At 33.7% G+C, this 19,340-nt stretch overlaps 2 protein-coding genes and 1 long non-coding RNA gene across 4 annotated transcripts; 2 read left to right on the forward strand and 1 right to left on the reverse strand.

The window, feature by feature from the left end:
- Positions 1 to 2,822: 2,822 nt before the first annotated feature.
- Positions 2,823 to 4,269, forward strand: LOC110225694. 2 transcript variants are annotated; one of them, XR_002329908.1, is made up of 3 exons: positions 2,823 to 3,312; positions 3,476 to 3,817; positions 3,903 to 4,269. It is a non-coding gene; the product is annotated as an uncharacterized LOC110225694 (long non-coding RNA). The 2 variants fall into 2 exon arrangements; XR_002329907.1 differs by having other exon boundaries at positions 2,824 to 3,312; positions 3,864 to 4,269.
- A 2,835-nt stretch (positions 4,270 to 7,104) lies between these two features.
- On the forward strand, positions 7,105 to 7,845 carry LOC9299847. Its single transcript, XM_021016250.1, has 2 exons — positions 7,105 to 7,372; positions 7,571 to 7,845. The coding sequence occupies exons 1-2, from the start codon at positions 7,267 to 7,269 to the stop codon at positions 7,687 to 7,689; spliced, it is 225 nt and encodes a 74-aa protein (XP_020871909.1). The 5' UTR covers positions 7,105 to 7,266; the 3' UTR covers positions 7,690 to 7,845.
- Positions 7,846 to 15,368: 7,523 nt separating this feature from the next.
- On the reverse strand, positions 15,369 to 17,615 carry LOC9299848 (protein BASIC PENTACYSTEINE6). The gene is given in 4 exon segments (XM_021014623.1): positions 15,369 to 15,737; positions 15,740 to 16,492; positions 16,640 to 16,788; positions 17,481 to 17,615. Coding segments are annotated over 3 exon segments (1,032 nt in total). The 5' UTR covers positions 16,697 to 16,788; positions 17,481 to 17,615; the 3' UTR covers positions 15,369 to 15,515.
- Between the last annotated feature and the right edge of the window lie 1,725 nt (positions 17,616 to 19,340).

Genomic DNA, 19,340 nt, shown 5'->3' on the forward strand with positions numbered 1-19,340 from the left:
ATTGCTAGTCCCTTCCCATAAGCAGGACAAGGCTCAAGGAAACCCTCATGATGTCTGTCCATTTGCATGAAGGTAGCGTAGTGCTCAGCAGTTTACTCAGTGTCTTCAAAGAGACTTGATAGCGTTGACATGCTCGCATTTGTGTCTGCAAACTCCACTGATTTGCCTTTGTTCGTGGCCAGCCCATGAATGTCTTGAAAAGGGTCAATTGTTTTCAGAGAAGAAGCCCCAGAAATGACTTGTTTTTGGTTGCTTGTTGGGTCTCTAGGACCAGAGTTGTCATTGTCATCATTGATGTATAGCGTTTTTTACCATTTCGAGTCTTGATTTAGTCCGTGTTTTGAGTCGTTTGTCGTGTCGTAGTCCGTCTTTTGCGTCTTTTCGGTCGTGTCTTGAGTCTTTTGCAGGTTTTAGGTGTTAAAGCGGGATACGGATGTTTTCGGGACTTATCGAGCTCATTTGGACCAGAAACGATCGCGGGAATCAAGAAACCGGTGTCGGCAACAAGGGATCGATCGATCCCAGGTGGGGATCGATCGATCCACCACTCATCCGTCGAGACAAAACCACCCGCCAGTACGGGATCGATCGATCCCGCCTCTGGATCGATCGATCCAACACTCATCGTCGTAGCAAAAAGGATCCGCCAGTACGGGATCGATCAATCCCGCCTCTGGATCGATCGATCCACCCTCTTGACGACTCAGTCTGGTTTTCCTTAACCGGTTTTATCTCTCTTTTTCTGTATTTGGGTATAAAAACCCCAGGAACCTAATTTTTCTATTCACGTTCTTTTTCTGCAACTTTTGAGACTTCTCTTTGTAAGCTTTTTGGGATTCTAGAGATTCATCCTCTTTGGCACTTGGGAGAAGATTTCTAAACCCTTGTTCTTTATTTATCAATTCAATTATGCTTTCTTCATCTCTTTGTGTTGTTCTTTTCAATATGTGTGAGTAGTCTCTTAATTGGGTTTTAGGGTTCTTAGTAGAAAGTCAATGGATTAGTGAATAGATTGTCATAGGGAATTCTCTATCATTAGATTCTTCGATTTACATGTTCTTAATGCTAGAATAGGATTGATCACCCTGTTGTAGATTCTAGGTTTTTCTATGCATCAAAAGTGTTCGATAGAATGCCTGAAGGAATGTAAATTGAGCAATGTGTTTCTAACCAACGAAAGTTGACGTTAGAACGCATTGTGAACGAAATGAACCAACTTGTTAATGCGAATTTGATTAGGAAACTACATGCGGAAGTTTAGTAGTTGAGTAGTCGAATTTAGTGGCTAATGTCTTGAAAGAGAGTTAGTCTAGAATTGTGTTCATAGTTGAGAATGGTTCTTCATTTATGAATTCCTCGTTTCGTTTATCCCGCTAGCCATTGTCTTTTGAAATACCCTAATGCCCAATGCCTTTTAATCTTGAAGTTAAATTGTTTAATTAATTTGCATTTTTATTTTACAAACTGAAAACCCGAACAAGTAATCTTTTTAGTTTTAGCTAAGAACAAGTCTCGGAAATCCTTAGAGTATCTTTGGTCCTTGTGGATCGACCTCGAATATACTGCCTAACGGTTAAGTGTATTGAGTTAATTACTCGAGCAATCAATCATCACCAGGGGCAGGAGGACTTTGAGGATCATCAAAGCCTAAAGTGCAGTCCTTGACATCATGTTTCAAAGAACCACATTTAGTGCAGAAACTACGCAACCGTTGAACTTGAACTTCACGATTGTTTCCTCAGCATTGTTGAAGTGAAACATCCTTTGGAAGCGAAGACGATTGTCGAAATTCCACGCCATCTGAACCCTTACAAACTCCACCATGTTGGCATTTTCATCAAAATCCACATGCTTCACCAAACCAATTTGATTTCCCACATACTCAGCCATGTCATTTGATAAATACAACAAAGGGATGCCCTTGATTTGAACCCAAAAGTTGATGATCTTCATCTCCTCATCACTGATGTTTGGATACCAACGATGAACAGCAAGCATCCAGTCGTTAAAAGCCCAGGGACCGCGACGTAACACCAAATTCAAAGCTTCCTCACTCTGAAACACAAATTGGACACGTCCTTGACCCAAAATACGACCCACACAAGAGTCAGCAAATCCCCAAACTCGGGGCATCTGCCCAATAAGGGCTCTTAGGTTCTGTTTTCTAGGATTAACCGTCGTAACCACCAAGGAGAATCGGTTGGCAACAGCCGCACGAGCACAGAATTCCGGTGGTAAAGAGACCGGTGTTTCATCAATTCCCAGATCCAAATCCTGGATCGATTTTCGCAGATAATCACTCATTTTTGCAAGCAATGTGGTAATGATCTTTAGACAAACGAAAAGAGTAGTGAATCGGGATAGAGCAGAAAAGGAATGGAGGATTCCGACATATATATAGTTTCGCTTCCATGGCGGTTTTGGTGAACGGTTATGTGTGAGAAGTTGAAAAACCGAAAACCGAAACGAAAAACTGCTCCGAAAACAAAGCAGAGAGAAACCGTTTGAATCAAAACCAAAAACATGGCGTGATTCTACCGGAAAAACACTCCGAGAAGGAGAAAAAAGAAGATGGGGATGGAGAAGGTTCCAATCGCCCAGAAAATCGCCCCAGAGAACATGCGTCATTCTCGTATCATTGTTTTGTTTTATAATTTAATTAAATTATTTAAATGACATAAATTAGTATTTTACTTGTTTATCCTTAATTGAATGAAATTTGTTCTAAAAAAGATTTTTGTAATGGCATTCTTAAATAAATTCTTACAAAAGGGAAGTTTAGTTAAGGATCTCTTACTAATAAAAGAAGCTCCTTGAGGCTTCTCAAGCCATCCACATCAGCTTCTCAACATTCTCTAACAAATTGCCACGTCATATTACTCTTTTTCTAAATCTTAATTCGTCCCTAATACAGCCACGTCATTATCATTTATACTTCTCTCGACATACAACTTGGCCAACGAAATTAGGGTTTTCAACTAGAGATGATAACGCCCAAGAAAGTTCAACCGTTTCCGCTTCCTACCACTCATCTTATAAATGACACATCTCCCCTAAGTACATCACCGAAGGTTTTTCCCCAACCTTTTTCATGAACAAAGGTCCTTTCATTTGGTTTTAATTTTTCACAGCGCAGAGTTTAGGTACGCTCTCCAAGCATTCTCTCATTTCCTTCGGTCTCAAGCTACTCTCATTTCCTATGGCTTCAGGTAACGTAGTTACGGTCTTACATATTTAGTTTCATTATCTCCACTTCAGTTCGAAAATCTGCAAAGCCTTCTTTGCTAGAGACATCCGGTAACCCATATATAGGTACGATACCACCTTCTTTCTTCTCATTCTCTTCAAGTTATGTGTTTTTGAAATTGGGGCCTGGCCCGTATGTTGAATTCATTTTTATTCTCACGGACATGCACTACTCTTATTTAATTTATTGGTTTTGTCTTATGTGTGGTTATGAAAAATCATCGAGCAGGATGATAAACAACATCCTCACGCTGACCAAATGAAAAGAAGAGGTATGTGAAGAACACATGAATCAGAAAGGGTTAGTGAATCCAGAAGTAAGGGAGAAACAGGAACGAGAGAAGAGACTCTCAATGATATTCCACAGGTTTCTATTGAGTTTAACATTCAGGGTTTGTTTAATAAGTGAGATGTTTTTTAAGTTGATACATAACCATGGTCTTTCATGTATTCATTGGGGATAAAGAATTTTCAGTCAAACAAACCCCTTTAACTCATTAAATTGAGATCTTCCTTACTCAGTTGAACTATATATGTGGATCGGTGGATCATGTACGATGACATAACCAAGGTAAAAGTATTCCACATTTATCACCTATTTTATGTACGATCTTTAGGTGAATGGTAGCTAGAGTGATGTACTTTCTATGTGCTAGAGAGGACACTTGCAATCACAGGTTCTTCTCTACTAAACGTTAAATCAAAAAGAGAAAGAAAAAAAAAACAGAGCAAGTGGAGATCTGTTGCTGACTGTTTAGGAGATCTCCCAAGTACACACTACAAAGGAATTAGAGCGAAAACCAGAGAGGAAGAAATGTGATTTACACATCATGGTTCTAAGAAGTAAGATTAAGTCACTGTCACGTTAAGGATTTTATGTATATATAAATCTATCGAACCTTCTTTTTTGTCGATCAAACTCTATGGATCATATCATCTTAACCATAGCAAAATAGAAGATAGAAGTTAAGAGAAAGATTGCATACATCTAATCCGATGAATTTTTCACCTTTATCCTTTAACGTTAGTGGTTTATAAATATACTTTTACATGAATATAAATATAAAAGATATGTACTCTTTTCTATATCTGTTTTTTTTTTTTTTTTTTTTTTAATTTTAAGGTAAACTGCAATTGAATTGCATTTTAAGCTTGAGATTAGCCGAAGAGCTCTTGGACAGGTAGTGTGACAACTTTCTTTGCTTGCTTCTTTTGGTACCAGAGTAAGACCTTGCTTTTCTACATGTCTTTTACAATATAAAAAACAAAAGTCTACATATTGCACGCTTTATGTTGGGTGTACATTCTTCTAAGTTTGTGTCATAACCGTGGCACAAACCCCAGCCATAAGCCTAATTACTTATTAAAGAGAAAAGGGTAAGATACTTTCATATTTTCATATATACTGGCTTGGTCGGAGAGAAAGCGATAATTTTATAAGGAGATTACTCTATAATTATATAAGATTTTGAAGATATATGGTTACTAATATTGGTTCCATCAATTTCTACAAGATTCTCTTGTGCAAACTAAAAGATTTGTGGGAAAGCAGCAGCAGTAGAAATCCAACATTAACCAAAAAAACAGTATAAGTTCAGATACTCAAATAGCTTTGTTAAAATGGATAGGAGAATCACATAGAGTAAAAGAGTATTTACCAGAATATTTTTGAACTTCAAGAGACAAAGGCAAACAACCAATGTATTTTTGCTTTTACCATTTGTACCACATAACTTTTACCTCGATTTTATGCAAAGAAGTCGATGAATCAAAGATTGTTTTTAAAAAAAACTCTAACTTAATATAACGATCATAGGAGTTTACAGAGAAACTACACAACTGCTGAGATACAAGTACTCCACTACATAAACATTGAATTCAATAAACGATTTAACAAAATAATATATTGATGAATCAAAGAGTTTTACAGGACAAAATAATATGCAGAGACATATGCAAACAATTATATTCAAATTAGTTAAAATCAGTGGTGATACATTAGCTAAATGATAACATACAATATATCATATATGTCGTCAAAAATTAAATTGTATAGTCACATGAAAGAATAGTTTCTAAATGTAAAACAACTTAAACCAAACTATAAGTCAAAGAGAACAGTTTATTATTTATCTATTTTAAAATTTAATGAACATATGTAATTGCCTTTTTTCTACAAAAATCACAAACAATTTCATAATACTATCTTTTATATCAAAATAATAAATCCATAAATAACCTACCCGGGCGTAGCCCGGGATAATTCACTAGTATTTTATAAAGTGTACTCCCCAAATAATAGTATAAGATTATAAACTTCTAATACTAAAACTGCTCCACCAACTAACAGAATATAACCACCATTAAATATTCGGATACTAGATATTTGTAAGACAGTAAGTAATATGAAGAGAATCCAATGCAATGCACTTGACCCACAAACCAAAACATGCATGGCGAATTATTGATTGAAGACTTTTCCCGGAATAATACTACCAAAACTTCGAGACTCATAAGTGCTACACACAACTAAGTCGTCGATGGCTATAAGCTTTAAGTCTCTCGCTAGACAGACTGTCCACAGATTTCTTCATCTTCTCTTTTTTAGCCTTTCTATATTATCCACCATAATTTGAAAACAAAGAATTTATAGGAATGAGTTTTCGATTACTTAATGAGAATACTAGTATATATTTTTAAGTTTTATTTTATAAATTTTAACTAATTTGAAATTAGTTTGACATGAGATAGAATTAGTTTTATGAAATTATGACATATAAAAATTTATATTTAAAGAATGGTTCGTTTTCCAAATTTTGTGTGGATTTTATTATTCTCCTAATTATGTTGTGTAAAATTTAAATTATTTTTTTAATATAATACACATATTATTTTTGATATAAATTTCTTATCTCTTATCCATTAAGATCTAGTACATAGAATTAAATAAAAAAGCTGGCCTTAAAGTAATTGGTCATACAAAAAGTAATAATTCACTTATAGGCCATGTTCGTTTGCTTGTCGCTGGATTCAGCGACAACGATCAGCGACCAGCGATAGAATGTATCGCTAGCGGTTGTCACTGTGTTGTTCGTCTGACTGTCGCTCTAAACAGTCGTTATATTTCTAAAATTTTAATTTAATATATTTTAATTTAATAAGATTAATTTTAACTTAATTATATTTTATTATAATTTAATAAGATTTATTAAATTATATTTAATTTGATTTATTTGAATCTAATTCAGTTTAATTTATTTTAGTTTTGTAAAAATTTATTTAATTATATTCAACTAAGTTTAGTTTTGATTATATTTAATTTAGTTTAGTTTAATTTAATTTAATTTATTTTTGATTATTTTTTTTTAATTTTTATTTTTTGATCGCTAAGTTGTTTGTTTGCATGTCACTGGATTCAAGGACCAAAAGCAGCGACTGGTCGTTGAAACCAGCGACTGGTCGTTGAAACCAGCGACTGATCGCTAAAAATTTCAGTGATTGAAAAATGTGGTCGCTGTTCGCTGGCGGCTGTCGCTGCAATTGGTCGTTGAACCAACGACAAACAAACGAACAACTTTTGGTCGCTGTAGCTGGTTTCAGTCGCCAGCGACAGGCATACGAACAGGCCTATATAGTAGATATGCGTTACCTTATTGGAAAAAAGTTACATCAACGATCAAACTGATCTCTTTTCTGACGTCGGCAAACTTGTGTCACTATGACGAATCAAACCAAAACCAAAACATGCATGGCGAATTGGTGATTGAAAGACTTTTCACCGAATAATAATACCAAAACTTCGAGACTCATAAGTGATACACAAAACTAAGTCATCGATGGCTATAAGCTTTAATTTAAGTCTCTCGCTAGACTGTCCACAGATTTCTTTATCCTCTTTGTCTTTTAGCCTTTCTATATTGTTCACCATATCTTTAAATTTCTTTAATTGCCATCCCCCTAGCCTATATAAAGGCATAAGCATGAGTGACACTAATAAGTAAAATAAGAGGGAATATTAAGATGACATCTTCAATGGTCTCTTCCATGGTTCTCTTTCTCCTTCTTCTTCTTGTGTTTCCGCATATGGATAAAGCCCTTGGCGCACAAGAGGAAGCCCAGAAACAAAGTGAGTCTTTTGGTCTTTTAGATGTTCCGAGGTCATTAGCATCATTTTACGTTATTAGTTAGGTTTTTATTATTTAGATGTGTTTGATTAATCCTGATTTTGGTTTGATTTTTGGAATTTATCCGCATTTGAATAGACAAATGAGCACTAAAATGATCAAAAATTGACACTTATACCATCCTAATGGCTTTTCTGCAGGGATTCCCATTCCCCGTTTCAGATGTCCTCCAAGATTCCCCTTTTGTAGAGGTCAAATAAATCTACCTTCTCCTCCGCCCCACAAGTCTTTCAAAGGCACACAGGAACCTGGTCATTGACCTCACTCTAGCTTCGAATGCGTGTGTCGGTGTGCTTGTTTCTTACATTGTGCTTTCTTTTGTGGTTTCTGTCCTTGCTTATCTATGCATGTGTTTGTCAGTTTTTATCGAACCGCCGCTATAATAAATAAAACTTGTATGTCCTTTTGTGTTCAACACCGCCTCTCTACTTACGTCGGATCATTCAAACATTTCTTAACACTTGGCACTAGAAATACATCTCAGACAGGCTAAACCATAAAAGGCTAGTATTTATATATTCATAAAAAGAGAATATAAAAAAATAAAAAACATACCGTGAAACAGACTTTTTAACCCTTAAAAATGAAGTACGTACGTTCATTAAAGCCTTAGATGAAATGAATAATGACGACTTCTTCCCCATATCTCAAGGGAACTGATCTAACTTTATTTAAATCAATTATGGGAATGGCAGTATTTCCCACAATCATTGTCCATTTGGGACTCTTTGTCGGGCCTTACGTAATTGAGCATTTCTCAGGTGAGACAAAGACTATTGAACTTAAACTTGCAGCAAGATTTAAAAACATTAATTATTATTCTTAATGTAGTTTATGTGCTCGATAAGACGGAACGCTTTGATGACGTTTCAATTCATATGCCTCAGCTGAAATCATCTACTACACTTTTCTTTGTCCTGGCTAAAGAAAACAGAGTTTTGTTCCTATCGTAATCTTTTCTATTAGTTCCGAACTGCTTTTTCTTATATCGAAATTGTAAAGCCCAAAATAAGCTCCGAGTGAGCCGTCAGTGTAAAACATAAATAAAAACATACTAACACTTTCACCAAGTAATCTAAACTTTCTTCTTTTAAGCTCGTTGTTTTTGTTTAAGTTTTTTTTTTTGTGTGTTCTCACTTACTAAAATTACAATACAACCGTAAATACAAATTTTGTCCAATTAAATTAATGTTAAAAACTTTTATATATATATATATATATTTAAAACTTCTTACACTCATTTTTATTGGTTATATGCTAAATAGTAAAATCTAATTGTTTTTTACGTTTTTTATGTTTTATGGATGTCAAAATCTAATTGAAGAATAATATACGTAAATTAGCATATAATTATATTTTTTTACGTTTTTTGTTATTATATTTTTGGTTAAAAAAAAGATTAAAAACAAATTTAGATATACACAAGTAAATAATTAGTATATATATATATATATATATATATATATATTTTAAATTAATTTTCTTATTTCATAAAGAAAAAAAAAGTCAACATTTTTTTTATATATATCAACATATGATCGATAAAGTTTATATGTGTCGTGATCACGTGAGCAGAATAAAACTTGGTTTTCAAAGTTAGTAACTCGCATGATCTTGACACTTTTCCAATATGTCGATCAGATGTTGATATGTGTTGATTTAACTCTTTTTTCTTTAATTTAACAGAAAAAAAAAACTGAATAGATACATATTTATATATATTAATTTATTTGTCTGCATCTAAAAAATTTAACTTATATTTCTCTTAAACAAGAAAAAATCTAACAATTTTTTTTACATGTGTTATTAGTCAATTAAATTTGGCATGTATTAAGTTTTTTAACAATTCATTTAGCATGGATATTATTAACTAATAAACAATGACTATTGAAGTTCAAAATAACAATATAAGTTATTTAACATATATTTAATTAGATTAAAATTGTATCTTGTGATATTTCTAAATACACATGATATAACAACACATCTTATTGTTGATTGAATAATGTGCATTGCAGAGAAAATTTGTCAAAATATAATTTTGCCACTAGTTAAAATTTATTATCGATATATAATAATTGATTGATGGATAAGAATTCAAATGGATGGCTATAAATCAGTTTGCATATTTTCAGACATATGATTTAAGAAAAACGAAAGAAAAAAAAAAGATAAACTAGCTACGTTGGATAAGAAAATGATAAAGTTTTAATCTATCGGTTGGTGACATGTGAGATCTAATGAATGACATTGACAAATGTTCTTAAGAAATGTGTACTAAATCCAAGAGTTGAAGTGAATTGTATGTTATTTTTAACCATTGATGCTTAACAGTTTCTAAAACTCTAGTGTTATTGAAATAGTGATTTGTAAAACTATTTAAAAATCAACCATTATTGAAAATATTTTAAACATTATGGGGGATGTATTGGATTAGAGATTTTAGATTTTAAATATTTTAAATATTTTAAACCTTAAATCACCTGTTATTCAACTAACAATTTTTAAATGACTTTCCAAATCTTATGTTATTGGAAATAGAATTTATGCAAAATCATTTACAACCCCTTGTTATTCAATCAATGATTTAGAAAACTCATATCAAATCTACTGTTATTGAAAAAGTAACAGAATTTTCAAAAAGGGATTTTGAAAAAGATTTGAGGTGACTTCCATATACATATTTAGTTGAAAATAGAGGTAAAGAAACTCACACTATTTTAATAAATATAAAAATATATTTCCATGATAAAAATATTAAACACTCGAGAGAATTGAAGATCCTCTCTCCCTCCCTCCTTCCATGCGACTCCACCATAGGCAAATTCTCATTCTCCAACATGAGCTCCGTAAATGGAAATTCATAGATGGGTTGAATTAGCAAAATCAAATCAAATAATTAAACTCGTTTTCTCTATCATCAATCTGTCTAATTCTTAAAAGGATTGTGTTAAAAATATTTTGGTCTGAATTGGAATGATTCACAAAGATGTCAACAAAAAACGATCTAAATTCCATGTTAATGGCTAACAAGGGATATGGCTAAAGTACTTGAGAGTGCTGGAAAAGGGATGCAAGCCTCAGCTGATTTATGGAACATCTTCGTCTTCATCATTGGGTAGAGATAAAAATAAGGTATGGATGAGTGATGAGAGGAAGGTTGTGATGTAGTTAGTGCAACAGAGTTAAAAAAGCTAATCTACAACAGAACTATAAAGTCGTTTCTTGAGTTATCATTAATCATTTTTCTCTAAAAATCACATATTCACTTTGTTATAAGATTCAGAAGAAGAGAAAAAAAGCTCTAGTTCTATTCGTTAGTTTTCTCTATGACTGAAATATAATCAAACTTAAAATCCCCAATTAAGAACGATAGATTCTTGGTTCTACTTCCAGAGTCTTCTATCAACAAACAATAGCAATTCAACTCCAATTTCAAATAGTGACTGCAAAATAATGTCAAAAATTTAACCAATTACGTAGATATTTTGCAGACTGGTTGCCATCTCGGTTCCGTACACAACAAAATACTTTTCCAGCGTTATCACGTTGGTGCTAACTGCTACGGTGATGGTCAGCACCAAAGGCAAACACTAAAACAAAGAAGTGGTAGGGAAATGGCGAGGGTTAAGAGTATATGGTAATTTATGGTAATTGTTTTATTTGATGTCAAAGTCACCCGTAGCATTCCAAAATCTCCCGAAATTCAGTATAGAAAATCTTACCAAATCAATGATTTTCTATTTTATAGATCTTAAAATTCACTGAATTTCTCTGAAATCACTCCAAACCTAAAATCCATCAACTCTCCTAAAATCTCTAATGCAATACACCCCCCTATATTTTTAGTAAGGGATTTTAGAGGAGTTCATTGGTTTAAAATGCAAATATCTATATCTAATGATTTAAAGTGGGATTTTTCAAGAGATTTACAACAAATGATAACAAATTCATCAAATTAATTCACCAAAATAATCAAAATCATCTAAAAACTCATTGAAACTCAAATTTAAAATATAAGTTTGAATACATACCCTAATTTTTATTTTTAATCATTTAAATTGGATTTGTTTGATATGATAGTGATAGGATTTCAATCTATCGGTTGGTGATATGTGAGATCTAATGAATGACATATATTAAAATTTTAAAAGTTGTTGTACATAGTTAAATAGTAAGATGAAGAAAGTATCTTAATTAACGAAATGTTTACATGTCTCTTCAGTTCTAGTTACACTATTTGTGCTTTTGCTTCTCATATATTTCAACGTCTTCTATAACGTTTTCACTAAGTTTTCACAACATTACATATGTCGCATAACTTAATTGCAACTAAAAATTCACTAGTTTGTCAAAAACACTACATATGTTGATGATGATGTTAAACAACATGACAACTAATTCACTCAAGGACGTGATGCGTCTAGTGAATTGGTATTGCATAATATATGATGATTCAAAACAATAAAAAAAAATCAAATAAATATGATAGAATAATCATAATTCTTAATTTTAATAAAATTTTCTAAATATCTATACTATTATTTGTAGAACATTATAGTTATGATTTATAATTAATGTTAAATCTTTCATAGTTAATTATTAACTGAGTATCAATATGAGCAAGATATTCGTAAGCCTTCTCATAAGTACTTGTGCCAAACCCCCGAGAAGGACATAAAAAACTAAGTTTCCAGAGAGCAAGAACATTTATAAAAAAGCATTCTCTAAATAATTACTAAGTAGAGCAAACCTTATAATAATCTATGGACCAACCATCATCTTCTACTGTTTTGCTCTAATTGTCATTTTGCAAGAGTTAGTACGGTTTATCTTTTTTTCTTTTGAATAGATGTTAAATTATATTCAAAAAGGAAAAAAATCAGTTTTACAACTTAATGCATACATTTCATGAGAACAGTTTTTAGCAAAAGATTAGTCTTGGCCTTGTCTTAAGCTAAACCATAATTGCAGACCTCCCCCGTACTTTGATATCCCACCACTGCGAATTGTGCTTAATCTGTTGCGGATGTTTTTGTCGATGAGCTTGACTAGCTTCCCATCGGTGATGGTTGTTCACCATGCCTCCTAGCGTTTCTCTCCCCCCAAATCGAGTGAATCGTGTTATGGGACACATACCTTAGGATGAATACTTTTGTTTTGTCCTTTTTCGTGTCACATATGTGTTTGAAAACCTGCTTCCAGTTCGCCGAGAACCGGTCGTGAAGAATTCCTCTCTCAACATCCTGCCATATAGTCCGTGAATAAGGACAGGAGAAAAAAGTTGATCCCGTGTAGATCCTGACATAGAATGCAGCTTGTGTTCGCTTGTCGGTTCCACGATAGCATTCTGTCTCCCGTGGTAACTCTGTTTTTAACAATTAACCAAGTGGTAAAAACATACTTCGGGGTAGCGAAAGCAAACTAGATCCCTCTATATCCCTCCATCATTGGCTTGACATTTTTGTAACCTATGATGAAAGCAGTTTAGAACATAAATATTTGTACAATTATGAAACGCACTAATTCAAAGATAACGTACATATACTTACCTTAGCAAAGGATGTGATAAAATCCACAATGAAGGAAAGCTCTAGTAACTTTGACCAAAAAGTGTACAACAAAGTTATAATAGACATTTGATATGAGAACCATCGTGATTCTGAACAGTAAAGATTAATTAGGAACATATCATTTATCTTATAAAGCACAAATCACTTGGCCAATCATATTATGACATGTGGCAATTTTGTCCCTAAAAAGATCATTTATTAATAATGTAAAATCCACAAATCTATTTGTCGATAAAAATTAAAATGAAATAAATGGTAAAACCAGTTTACATGATTATCGTAAAACTTCCCCGTTCCCACTATCACTTAATCACTTTAAAAAGAAAATCAAAAATCAAAATTAGAGCATATATTCGCCTCCATAATCCCACGATTTCTTCCATTCAAACTAAAACAGTTACGATCCCTAAAGCTATATATAGACACGTATCTTAATCACGTTTCTGTTGTTGATGTTGGTTTTTTTTTTTTAAACAAATTGAAGATTAAATCATTTAGAAGCAAAACACGCTTCGTAACGAGAACGCCATAAATTCAAAGATTTCGTTACACACTGAAGCCAACAGTTTCCGATGAGTTTATATAAAACATGGCCTCTAGTAGGGAACATATCTTTTATTTTATTAAATTGCTTTTAGATGACTATATTATTTTTTTTTCTTTTATATGTAAATCTAATATCTTTTTGTTTTATAGACCACACCACTCAAAAGATAGAGGAGAAAGCACAAACAAAGGAGAAGACTTAAACAAGAAAAACACCAATGGTAAAATGCTAGGAGGGCCTCAAGACGCAAATGATATCTACCACCTTTGTATTGAGTCAACTTCACCCTAATAAAAGTTTTGTGTCTAGGACCATGAATATGAATTTAAATTTTATGTTTGTATTAAGTCGTTGAATATTTGGAAGACTATCAAGTTTGGGTAGATTTAACTCAATTCGTTCATTATATCAAGTGACATAACCAAATCCGCAAATATATGAAACAATATATGTTTCCTCACATGATGATTTACTAATGACTAATCTATTTACAAACTAGAATTTCATATATTTTTGGAAATATATTTTATAATAAAACATTATTTTCCGGTGCATATATATATAGCACCGAGTATAATACTAGTATATTATATTGCATACACACATATAGAATTATATGAGGCGTAAATAAACAGACTCGATCTATTATTATCATAAGTCAAGCGTATCGTAGTTCCTTCAACTAGAGAATCACCACTTAAACTAATAGAACATCAATACCCTTTGTTTAGCTCTTTAAACCCAACAAGTAAACTACTCAAACATGTTTAAGAGAATCATCAAAGCAAGATTTAAGAAACTCATTACCATAAAACGTTTAAGAACATAAAAGGGTTTAGGGATTACTTCTTCAATATCGAATACAAAGAGGTAAAACTTATCCTTTATGAATCAAAGAACGCAAGACAAGAAAACAAGAGTGTTTTGGTGATCTTCAAGGCTTCAACGGCACGGATAGAGAGGATGCTTTTGTCATGGCTATCATGGTCGTCTCTACTTTAGAATGTTGAAAAAGCTTGAAGACAAAAAGCTTTTAGGGTTTAGAACGAGTATTTATAGGTCTTGGGGTCCAGGAAGTCGGTTTAGGGCTTTTAACGTCAAAACTCGGCGTTTTGGTAAGTTGCAGGGATGAGAGGCTTCTGACCGATCACAAGGCTTGTGACCGGTCTCTGTGGAAGGCTTCACATTGATCATGTTAGTTTTGAATAAATATGTACCAAATTATTGCACGGATCAGAAGCCTCTCGTCCCTGCAATACCCGATGACGATACCCGCACGTTTGTATCAAACAGTCATTCATCCATATACACAGGATTCGGAAAGGTATTTATAAAAAAAGTTTGATATATGGTATGTTAGTCACCAACATATCCATATTGTTAGTTATAATTGTATATTGATATTTATCTTAAATTATGGATTTTTACTTACACGCGGAATAATTAATTTGGTACATATTTATTCAAAATCGACATCGGGTATCGTCCATCTCCAAAAGAATTGCCTAGATAACCCTTTTGACTGCATAATCTTAAAAAATGTGCATTATTAGGCCTGATAATTCATTCAGCTTAAATACTCGACTAAATCTTGCTTTGATAACGGTCTCGTCACTCGGTCACATTGATCGTGACTGATTCTCTAGACTAGCTCACAGTCCATTTGGTTCAATTTGAACACACAGTCTATAAGTGTCACGTGAGTAAACTAGCTCACAGTCCATCTATGATTCAGTAGCGTCTTAGATAAATGAATTCAGTTCAGAAGAAAAAGTTTAGTTTTTCTTTGATTGTGAACAAAAAATAATAATTCTATGGTTTGTGATGTTGCTAAATTTTCTTCAATTATATAATACAACACAACATTGGCTCCACATACAATTCCTCTCGAGTTTATTTGAATTTAGTACAGGTGACTTAAAATCAGATAATGTCGTAAGAACAACTCACACCTAAATGCACATATCATTTAATCGTGATGTAGCGGTTTGTACCGTGCTTTGCCCAATGGTCCTTCAGATCGACCGGGTTTGAAAGATCATGATGCCCCTCTGCAGCAAGTCGGCTTAGAAGCTTGTTGAACGCGCTTCCGCTCATTTTCCGTCCACCAACTCGAGCATGCCTTTTGTTGGGTAGTGCCGGCAAAGGATACATTGATAGTGTGGTTGTGCAACACGATGATTGCCAAACCTCCATTTTCCCCATTTGTAGCACTGTCTGAGAACTCCTGTACATGAACATACAGGTGGTGGCATCGTTGTCTCGTCATAAACAACTTGGTTCAGCCCCACCATTTCTTGACTTTTCCAGTCGGATTTCGATCCTATTAAGATATGCTTACTTGAGTCTTCTTCTGTGTAGTCATGTGTTGTCTTTACAAACATTATCTTGTTTAAGTCGTCATCGCTCTCTTTCTTCACTTTCCTCTGATTTTTTGGTCCTCTCTTATTAGCAGTGGTTTGTGCAGTCGCCTTTGGGTCTTTCACTCTTTTACCGCGCTTTGGTTTGGCAGATTCCAAGGCGGATCCGGCAGGTGGTGATGTCGGGAGACCATCATTTGGCTCCATTTCTCTGGTTTCATATGCATTCTCAGTCAACTGAGGTATGTGATGTTGTTGATGATGATGATGCATGTGCGGATGGTGCAAGTGTTTTACACCACGTGATATTTGACATCCTGGTGGACATGCCGACATATTGGTAGCAGCAGCAGTAACCATGGAGTTCTCACGGTATTGGAGAGCTGTAAGAGCACTGTCTCTCTCCATTATCGCATTGTTGCGCTCGGCAATGGCTGTGTCCCTCTGAAGAAACGCCATGTCCCTTTCAGCTACTGCTGCTTTTTTCTCTGATATCGCCAGATTCCTCTCCTGAATCGCTGCATCCCGCTCTGCTATTATTGACATAACTTGTTTCATCGACGGCTGATGCTGCATCAACCACTGTTTTATATCATGAACAAATAATACATTCCCATCAATAACAATCTCAAAGCTGAGGTATTTAGCAGCATGATGAACCCCCATAAGATGTATATATACAGCAGAGAAAGGAAAACAACTGATATAGGTTTGGGATTGTCAAGGTACCTGGCCCTGAGCTGCTGCTTTATGCCGACCATTCTCACGATGCCCACCATCATCCATTTGAGATATTTAAAGTCTTCACGATATAGCTTCAACAATAACCGAGCAAGCTAATAGAAAATCAAAATAAAAGACTGATCCATCTTTTCACCCTGCACATAGCCAATCATAAACATTATCAGAAGACCAATTCATTGTTAGTATCACTGAACTAAATGCATTCATAAACTGACTATGAAGCAAGAAAGTTTCTATATTTGAATTCAGCAGAGACAAAGTAATCAAATAGTCCACCTATAAGTCCTTCATAAGAAACTTTCAACAACACCACCCAGACTCAGGTGACCAAAAATAGCAACATAAATATCAAAATTGACAAATCCTAAACTCTGATTCACAACTCAGCTACAAGAAACACAGGAACATCAGATTCAGTCTCATGGTAGCAATCAGAATCACTAGCTAATTTGGAAAAACACAAAGACAAATTTTCCCAATCATGATTGATCAATAAGAACTCCAAAACGATGAATCTGGTGAAGTTTCACGTACTCTCCAATCCTAATTCTCCTAATCTAATGGTTAAAGAAACAGGTAAAGCTCAAACAAAATTAGCTTAAAGAGACTGCAAATGAATTCCTACTACACTAATCAAATCGAATCACTCGATTCAGCAATTAGGTTTAGCCAAGTCTCAATTACTTCAAATACGTAAGTTAATTGAACATAAACGAGCTTCGATTACTTGGAAATGAACTTAGAAACTTGCTAAGAACTTCGAGAAGCAGGTGAAATGAAAAGGGGCGGAGAGAGAGAAGATAGCTAAAGAGTAAGCAGAGTTTACCGGAGGGAATAGAGAGAGGAACAGCCGGAAGATACAGAGAGGTGACGGTGACGGTGACGGTGATGGTGATGGTGGTGATGAAGAGCAGAGAGATTGAATCCCTAATTTGAACTGCGAGAGAAAGAAAAATATCTTTGTGGAAGAAACCTATCGAGGAAGAGGAAGAAAGATTTTTTTTTTTTTTCATTGTTTTACGTTTGGTAAAAAAAAAAACTTAAATCTGTTACTTTTTTTTTCACCCTTTAGAAGATTGTATTCATTTGATCAAAAAAAAGAAGAAGAAGACTGTATTCCATTCCATGTAAAACTGAGAAAACTAATGATGAATGATAAAATTTATTTTGAATTAATTGATTAATGAGATTATATAACTTACTGAAGCTTTAATCACAGATTCACAATTCACAACTTGTAAAAAGTAATAGAGATAAGGCATTGTACCAAATTAGCTTGTAAAATGTGATACATGAATCAAAAGCTTTGAACCAAAGTTGTTACTGTAATCAACTAGGTAAATAACATGCGCTATGTTGCATGGTAAAGTTTGTAAACTAATTTCGTTTTTAATATTAGTAAGATTTGTAAGACCACTTCCATTAATAGGTTCTTACATGGAGTTCTAAACAATTTTGATTTATAAAATAATGATAAAATATTATAAAGGTTCTTAAAAGAGGAGAGAGTATTTAAATTTTTTATTGAGAATTCTTCTATTCTCTTTTAAGAACCCTTCTCATTTTCTTTTAATATCTTTTTTTATATAATATTTTAAAAACCCATCTAATATTTTTGAGAACCCATGGTTGGAGATGCTCTAAGACTACAAATGATTTTTTTGAGTTAACTAGGTTGAATATATTAATAAATACATGATATATATTACTTTTAAAATTTCAAAATGTAACGTATAGCCAATCTTTGTTTTTGTTTTTATTTTATTATATGTTTTAATTAGTATGTTTATAACTTCTTACAAATTTTTGATTTTTCTTTCTATTAGTATATGCATATTTTCAGTGACTATTATATACTTCAAGAACTTTTTCATTTTTCAGCTAATGATATTCATGATGCACAACAATAATTTGAATCGCATTAAAATATTTGGTAACTTGGGTGATATATTATTCTTCTTTCCAGAGCTGCCTTATCAAGCATATGCGACAACACATTCATACAAATAACGAACAAATATGGAGATAAGGAACATCCTTGCCATAAATTCCTTTCACTTCAGAATAGATCGGATAATTCACCATTCACTTGGACCGAGAAAGATGATGTCATAACACAAAGCTCAATCCATTTTACAAATTGGGGGGGGGGGGGGGCTTAGAGCCAATAGCGTGGACAGAAGAAAAGGCCACACCATTGAACTGAGTCAAAAGCCTTCGAGATGTCAATTTTTATTGCACTTCGAGATGATATTGTATCTTTATGGTAGTCTTTGACTATTTATGATGCCAGGAGAACGTTTTTCATCAATAACCTGTTCTTGACAAATGTTGACTGATTTGGCAATATGAAGTCCAGGAGGATAACCTTGAGTCGGCTATGATCTTTGATATTACCTTGTAAATGACATTGCATCAAGATATTGGGCGGTAATCCTTCATCTCTTTAACCTCTTTCTTCTTTGGTATAAGAGCTAATATGTTAGTATTCACTCCTTTTCAAATGAAACCATAGAGAAAATAAAATACTGAACTGCAACCACGAAGTCTTTCTTGACTATTGACCATATCTCTATTAAGAATTCCAAAGTATAGCCGTCAGGACCCGGAGACTTATCTCTTGGCATGGAGAACATAACGCCGTGAATCTTATACTCAGAGATTTCTTTGATTAGCCGTTCACCAT

The sequence above is a fragment of the Arabidopsis lyrata genome (assembly GCF_000004255.2).
Source record: "Arabidopsis lyrata subsp. lyrata unplaced genomic scaffold ARALYscaffold_8, whole genome shotgun sequence".
Lineage (NCBI taxonomy): Eukaryota > Viridiplantae > Streptophyta > Magnoliopsida > Brassicales > Brassicaceae > Arabidopsis > Arabidopsis lyrata.